Source organism: Hordeum vulgare, chromosome 4H (genome assembly GCF_904849725.1).
Source record: "Hordeum vulgare subsp. vulgare chromosome 4H, MorexV3_pseudomolecules_assembly, whole genome shotgun sequence".
In the NCBI taxonomy this organism is placed as follows: domain Eukaryota; kingdom Viridiplantae; phylum Streptophyta; class Magnoliopsida; order Poales; family Poaceae; genus Hordeum; species Hordeum vulgare.
The window spans coordinates 96,873,689-96,881,391 of NC_058521.1; the positions used below are offsets into that span (position 1 = coordinate 96,873,689).

Genomic DNA, 7,703 nt, shown 5'->3' on the forward strand with positions numbered 1-7,703 from the left:
TTGCCAGGTCGCCCTGTGTGCCTTGTTGTGGCAGGCGTACTGTGACGGTTTTAGCCCGGTTTTTCAATTATTAACCGGGCAACTCTCTTCGATCTTTTTTAATGAGATCGATACCTAAGGGACCGCGTTTAAAAAAATAATAAGCCAGCAAAAGAACTTATGCTAATTAAAAGAACTTGTCCTAATTAGGGGTGAAAAGTTACCTTTTAGTAGCACCTTTCGTAGGTGTAGCATTTTCGCGAGAGGAAAGGGTGACACTGGAGACTCCACTAACCGATATTTCCAAGTGGATGCACATAATTAATCACATCAATTCCAACATATGGTCTGGTTCCGTCAAGCGAGTGAGATAGCTCAACCGCACACCTTGCATTTCAAGCAGATGGGAGAGGACTTTGACAAGGACTGGGATCGGGTGAGCTGCTCACGCCGTAACATGCGGCTCCACATTCACCCTCCAAGCAAGAGCCAACGTCACTGGTTGAACTTGGTAGAAAAATATTTAGACTTGGCCATTTTCAGGCATTCGACAGTAACAATCAGCTAACAACAACGATCAGTTTGTAAAAATAAAAACTGAGCCTATATTATATATAAATCTGTATACATTGTAACTAAGACAAGGCACAGATCAAGCATGCATCAATTAATTTATCAACACATCCAGTCATCACGCATTCAACACGGTCTTGTATCGGCAGTGACGAATACAGAATATAGGTCTTGTATCGGCAGTGGCGAATACAGAATATTTTTTATGATATGGCCAATGCAACCTGCCATGCACACAACAACACCAAGTTCTAAAATTTCTCCAACACTAGTGTGCATATAGCCTGAATATAATTTTTTTAGATGTGGCGGAGGCCTAACCTTGCCAGATTGCTGCCTCCGCCACTGTATCGATCCGCGGGACGGTTCGAACACACTTTCTCTGCAAACCGGAGACAAACGTCGGAGGCTTTGTGGGCGTCCGAACCGTTGCAACACTCGCTTCTGATCGCCCTGACCCACCAAAATCCCCCATCCGTCTTTCCCGCGCCTTTCATATCACTCTAGAAATTTAAGTCGGCCCAGGCTGCTCCTCCGCCATGACGGTGTTGAAGTGTGCATGTGCCTGCTCCATGATGCAGCCGGTACACATAGGCACGGGCTCTGATGCGATGTCGTCGGAGCCTGTCTCCATCATAGAGTAGTCAGAGTCAGTCTCGTCGTGCTTGCTGAGTCACTGCCGTCGTTGCCGAGATAGTCGAGGAGGCGCTCATGCACGTGCTGCCCAACAAGGAGGACGGCTATTTTTAACAAGTTCTATATGTTACATTCAAAATCACATGATTTTTAACAAGTTCAACTTTTTTTAAGTAAACAAAAGCTAAACGTGTTACTGGACGGATCTCCAACGATTGCCGTCTAAATTTAAAGAATGTATGAAAATAAGGGTCGCCAACGGTCGCCGCACATTCATGCCAATCTTCGTGCTTCATGGTGGATGCCCCTTAACGGCATGGATGTTGATTAGACCGACGTGCCCAAAAACCCTACTCTGGGCGTTGCGCCACCCTTCCGACAGCGCAACATGAACACGAGTGTCGGGCCAATGTTCAGCAAGACGTCATGTCGGGTTAGGTAATGTTAGACCCGACCTTGCGCTAGCCTGGGCCGAGGACCGGTCCGAGACCACCACGAAGACGTCCCGGGCGGTGCCAACACTGGCCTCCGACAACGACCGTGATGACACGAACATCGACCAATGAGCTGCCAACCAGGTGTTCATGTGAACGAGGTCATTGTCCTTAGTTTTTGTTTTGTTTTTTAAAATAATTATACTTGTTAAAATCAGCCGGTTTAAATGTATTGTAAAGAACTTAATGCATAGAATTCTGAACGTATTTGTAATAAAAGCAATTAGTGGCAGTGCATAGCTTGTTGCATGTATACAAAGTGGGCGTCTTAAAAACTGCCAAGTGTTGGCTGTTTTTTTCATAGATCAAATCCCCACCATTGGATCTTGATCAATCCTCACCGTTGGATCTTGAATGAACGCTGGATTTGTAGTCGTATGTTACAGCGCGCGACTGCCTGTGGGCAAGTCACCTAATCCCAGTCCCAATTTAGACAAAGCTAGTCGAATTTTGCGTATGATTTTCTTGGACGGTAAGACTACTATATGTTACTCCCCACTATGAACAGCCTAAAAATTTACGGGTACTTTTCCTAAACCGGTAGCTAAAATCTGCGTACGCACCACCAGTTAATGACACTGCTTGCCAGTCACCAGTTCGGTTCACATCAGCAACCAGCAGCTGAAGAACAGAGAAGTTTTAAGATTTCCAACCAGAAATCATTCCATTCACTATAACACCTTTACAGGGTGACAACTACAGGCAGCATGTTAAGCATGGTTCGTTCAGACTTCGGGCTAAGGCATGCATGTACCCCGAAAGAAAAAGGGAGATGATCAACTGCGACACACACCGATGATTTTCTTGATTAATGGTACAAAGAACATCTAGCTACCCTACGAATGATTCATGTGCATACAGTATACATCAGTTATCTTTACAGCTACCGAACTGTGATCGGTATGCGTCCCAACGTTGCCCTCACATGAAATCCATGGAGTCGCTTAGAGACTGGCCACTGAGCGACTGGCCTCCGTTCGAAGAATTCTGAGGGTGGTTTTGGGGGTGGTGATGCTGATGGCCTTGGTAGTGCATCTGCTGCTGCTGCGAGAAATAGTTCTGCATTTGCTGCTGCTGCTGCTGTAGCCCTCCACCGAAGGGGTGTCCATTCATGCTTGGAACTTGACCTGCCGCTATCTTAAGCCGCTGGACTTCTTCTCTCAAGGCATCATTCAGAGCTGCATGGAACAGATACATGGTCACAAGGTGACTGATTGGTCACTGGTCGACCCTCAGATGCCTTAAATGTTCACGGAAAAGGATGATTTTTGTTCTGAGCCTATATTACAGTGACTAGCAAACTTTGAAAACAAGACTAGGACATACCATCTCGAAGTTTGGCTTGTTCTTCCATGGACTGCAACCGGAGTTTGAGCTCTCTGTTCTCAACAGTTAAACCGGAAGTATCCCTCTGGGTTACAAAAAAAAAAGGGACTGTAAGATAATACAACAAAATATTGGTTATGACAGTCACAGGTCTGATGAGCAATCACAAACACAACTGCCAGTGGAGTATAAATTTGAACTCATCATTTTCTCAGAAAGTAGCATTACCAAGAATACAAAGTTCACTAGCTTCTACTCCCTCCGTTCCTAAATATAAGTCTTTTAAGAGGTTTTACTAGGGATCTACATACGAAGCTAAATGAGTGAATCTATACTCTAAAGTATGTCTATATGCATCCGTGTGTAGTCCACTAGTGAAACCTCTAGAAAGACTTATATTTAGGAACGGAGGGAGTACTACACAATTTTATTATTCCCTTCGATCCATATTACTTGTCGCAGCTTTAGTACAACTTTAGTACAAAAAAGTTGTACTAAACCTGTGACAAGTAATATGGACCAGAGGGAGTAGTGCTGATTATGGATCAGGTCTTAATAAATCTTTTTCCCTTCCTTATTTCGTTTCCAGCGTAAATACAAATAAGATGTTCAGTATTGGCCAAGCTTTCTGGAGAAGAAGATAAATTCTTCTGTTACTATCCCTGCCCACCAAGCCAAAGCTTCACCCTAACGCCACCCAATCGGTTCCAACATCTTCAATCAAATTAGCTTTCAAATAGAGCTTTGCTTCCCCTGTTTTTGACATGACCAGCCATCAAGCAGAGGCGCCTGCATTATCCCACCTACTTTTGGGTGCAACAAATCATGTAGTAGTCACATCAACTACAGGATCAACTTTTTATAGGGATACATCCGCAAGAGTATAATTAGAGCAGAACCACTATTAAAGCAACAACACATTAGTTCATCTCAGGCTGCCACGGACAACGCGGACGTGTCCGCTTGCGAGCATTCATTTATATGTACGCCCGTCATAAGTTTTCCCTTAAAAATATCTGTGTGTAACTACTCCCTTCGTTCCTAAATATAAGTCTTTTTAGTGATTCCACTATGGACTACATAAGGAGCAAAATGGGTGAATCTACACCCTAAAGTATGTCTATATACATCCGTATGTAGTCCGCAGTGAAATCTCTAAAAAGACTTATATTTAGGAACGGCAGGAGTAGAAAACAGCAGTTAGATATTCAAGGGCTACACGCGAAATCCACTACATGCTCATGTAATTTAGTATTATAAGGTCCTTCTCTTCCAGCTCCCTCTCTCGTAAGGAAAGAATTTAAAACGAAAAGAAAACAGGCACTGTATATACAGGTAGAGAACTACTTGATTCATGATATTTTTTATCGATTGTCATGAAAACAACAAATCAATCTTGGGGAGCTAATCTAGTCCAGGAAGTTTTCTCCACATAGACTGATAGTTTATAGCTTCAGCGTAGCAAGGAAGAAATATGATAAAATTTGATACTACACATTCATTAAAGGTGGGTGGATGCATCCTAAGATATATATACTATAACAAGCAAAAGTGAGACAAACAATAAAAAGAAGTCGATAACAAAATGGCGAGTCCTCAGGAAGCAGAAGTGATATTTGTATTTCATAGTGACAGACAGCAATATGTGTAAACTAACTACCAAACGGAGAATTAAACTCATTCGGATCATGTCATCCACTATGTTTGAAAATTCAATTATTAAAAGCTCTATTAACTCGATGATTGGAAACAACTAAGTGATGGGGTTAAAAAAACGCAATCTTCACTGAATGTCAGATGAAAATCAGAAAACAGAGGGTAACACGTCATCTCAGACCCAGCATATGTTGTGACCCACAGATATAATAAAACACAAGTGGACAGCATTAAAGTGCAATTTAAAAAAATTCCCTTCAGAGAATAAACAAAGAGAATGTCATCATTAAGTATTAACTCTAAGAAGAGAAAATAGTTACTGATTTTTAAAGGAAATGCTGATAGAAATGTCAACAACTGTAGTAATGAGAACTGTTCAAAAGCCAAGTTACACGAGGGAAACAGATAAGCTAAGATAATAAAGCAGTATTCTATTAGGGAGGATAATGAACAAGAAGTTGTAAGCGAAGGCAACCGTTTGTTTATCCTGGTTGCTTCTTTAAGGACGCAAGCTCTGAATTAGTCAGGTCCATACAAGTGTTACCAATGCAGTTTCCACACTTGTCCAACAATTAAGGAAAGCAACCAACTAATGTAGACTGATCAGACAGAATACTGGCTTCAGCTAGTCAATTAATTAGGTTTGGCTCAAGCAATCATGCCGCCATACTTTGCGTTCACGGACTACAAACAACACGGATCAATTATACACACCTGAAGAAGCGTGAGCTGTGCAGAGAGCGTGGTCGCCTCTGTCTGCAGCGTCTGCACCTTCCTCTCCAGCTCGCCGGTGTACTTGATCTTCCTCTCCTTGGACCTCGCGGCCGACTGCCTGTTGGCCAAAATCCTGCACACCAGAGACCACCGCCATGAAACCAACCTAAAATATAACGTGACTGAACCACAGGAAACCCTGGGAACTCAAAATTAGGCGGCACGAGCAAGGAGCTGGATGCCAGTAACGCAGGACATTAGGACTAGCAGCAAACTACCCTTTGGATCTACTCCTATAAGCATCGCTCGACGGACAAAGCGAAACGGAAGAGCTGAAGAGGACCTCACCTCTTAGCGCGCTTGGGGTCGAGGAGCGCGAGCTCAGCGAGCCTCTCCGCGGGAATGGCCTTCTTGGCGTAGTCCGGTAGCCCACCGGACAGCGCAGACTCGCCGTCGGACGGCGAGCTTGCTCCATCCATGGAGCCGCTCCTCTTATGCCCAGCCCCGCCTCCGCCTCCTCCCTGCAGCGCGAGGCCGTCGAAGAAGGCGGCGTCGAGCGAGAGGCTCCTCATATGCGCGCCCCCGGCACCGGGCGGGCGCGGCGCCGGCGACGGGGACTGGTGCGGCGGCAGCGGCGGGGGAGGCGGGGTGGGATCGGAGGAGACGGCGGGGGAGTCGTCGGAGAGGGAGGGGAAGTCGAGGTCGGAGAAGGAGAAGTCGCTGTCCGGGTCGAGCAGCAGGTCCGCGTCGGGGAACCGGATGAAGGTCTCGGAGTGGGCCCGCCGGTGGCCGCGCGGCGCACCGCCAGCAGAGGACGGCGCCGGCGGCGGGAAGCGCGGGTCCATGGCGGCAGTCAAGCTCCGGTCAAGGTCGGCGCGGGGTTCGCTCGGAGTCGGAGGGGGAGTAGATGCGGGCGGGCGTATGCGTCGGGGGAGCTCGAGGTGGGGGGCTGGTACAAGAGTCAAGGGGGGGAGGGAGGAAGGGGAGGCTGCGCCACACTTGGGCGTGGACCCGGTGCATGAACTAGATGCCACTAGCGCGCATCACGAGGTAGAATCAACAGTTAGCACAACGTATGGTTTGTGCGGTGGGTGCAGGGAGGGGAGGAATATCCGGCGTTGTAAAGTGACAGTAATTCTCTTCGGGGGGCACCTGAGATTGACTGAACCGGGTCTAGGATGGTACAGGCAGAGGGCGCGAATGTCCCCGTGGTACCGACGGCGCGATGTGTCTCTGGTGCATGAGGTGGGTGTACGGGAAAGGAGGTCGGGGAGCGAGGGTGAGGGGCCAAACGGTAATTCTGCGTGGCCGTGGAAGGAACGCCGCGTGGTTCCTAGAAAAAGAGCACCCCCTGTCGCTGTGCGGTCGCTGTTTGGCTGTTCCTTGCGCTTTACTTGAAAATTAATGACATGTGGGCCCCAGCGAATTTGGGGTTAGCGGGTGTACGTGGCGTTCTGGTGATTGCCGGGAGCAACTGGTCCGTGCGTTTTCCTGCTGGCTTGTCGGTCTCCGGCTCTCCGCCGACGGACCCCTTGGCATCGGCAGCAAGGGTACGTGCCAACTGCAAGGGAAGTTTGTGTTTCAACTTTCAAATGTCATTTCTTTTTTAAATTTCAATCTGCAACGTTGTATTGTTTGTAGTTTAAAGCATCTCCAACGCGTCAACCTAAACGGAGTTCGTTTTTTGTTCGTTTGGATCGTTTGGATCGTTCGCCGGCCTGTCCGTATCCGTTTCTTTAAATGGCTCAGCACATGCATCCAATGGGTGTGTGGTCTGTCGGCCATTTCGCTCGTACCGTGGTAGTAAAATAATAGGAGAGAGATGGATGGGGGATCAACGAATTAAATAAGTAGGCATAGGTGGGTGGGTGGTTGTGTGACAAGTGGGTCAGGTCGAACACATGCGGACGACGCAGGCGTAGAAAACGTCTGCTTCCTGTCCGCTGGTGACCCAAATGTGATTCAAATTTGCGTCCGAAATGGATCCGTCCGGACAAAATGCGGACGCAAAATAGAAATGGGTCTCCGCGTTGGGCCATCATCTTTGTCCTCGCCGACCTATGCGGACGGGGTGCGGACGAAATGGGTACTCCCATTGGGGTTGCTCTTATCCCCTTTTTGTGAATTGCGAACTGTTGTTCAAGCTATGGTAGCACTAGGGACTTCCTCGTGCGAATCAGCTTGTGATCGGATGGTTATGAGGATAGCGATATTTCTTGCTCATGAAAATTCAAATTTTAGATTTAATATTGATGCTTTCATTTTTTTAAATTTATTGCAGGCCTTCTTTTGACTACGAAAACGTGTGTGATGATGAGACATATG

The 7,703-nt window shown here is 46.9% G+C and overlaps 1 protein-coding gene across 1 annotated transcript; it reads right to left on the reverse strand.

Annotated features, from left to right (window-relative positions):
- Positions 1-2,319: 2,319 nt before the first annotated feature.
- Positions 2,320-6,304, reverse strand: LOC123448006 (transcription factor VIP1-like). Its single transcript, XM_045124761.1, has 4 exons — positions 5,727-6,304; positions 5,379-5,511; positions 3,009-3,093; positions 2,320-2,860 (listed from the first exon to the last, which is right to left on the reverse strand). The coding sequence occupies exons 1-4, from the start codon at positions 6,221-6,223 to the stop codon at positions 2,604-2,606; spliced, it is 972 nt and encodes a 323-aa protein (XP_044980696.1). The 5' UTR covers positions 6,224-6,304; the 3' UTR covers positions 2,320-2,603.
- Positions 6,305-7,703: the final 1,399 nt, after the last annotated feature.

Bases quoted from the DNA above. Each gene is read 5' to 3' on its own strand.
- LOC123448006 (XM_045124761.1), bottom strand. From the start codon at position 6,223: ATGGACCCGCGCTTCCCGCCGCCGGCGCCGTCCTCTGCTGGCGGTGCG. The intron at 5,512-5,726 runs GTGAGGTCCTCT...TCTGGTGTGCAG, and splicing joins GACCCCAAGCGCGCTAAGAG to GATTTTGGCCAACAGGCAGT. The intron at 3,094-5,378 runs GTGTGTATAATT...TTTGTAACCCAG, and splicing joins CACAGCTCACGCTTCTTCAG to AGGGATACTTCCGGTTTAAC.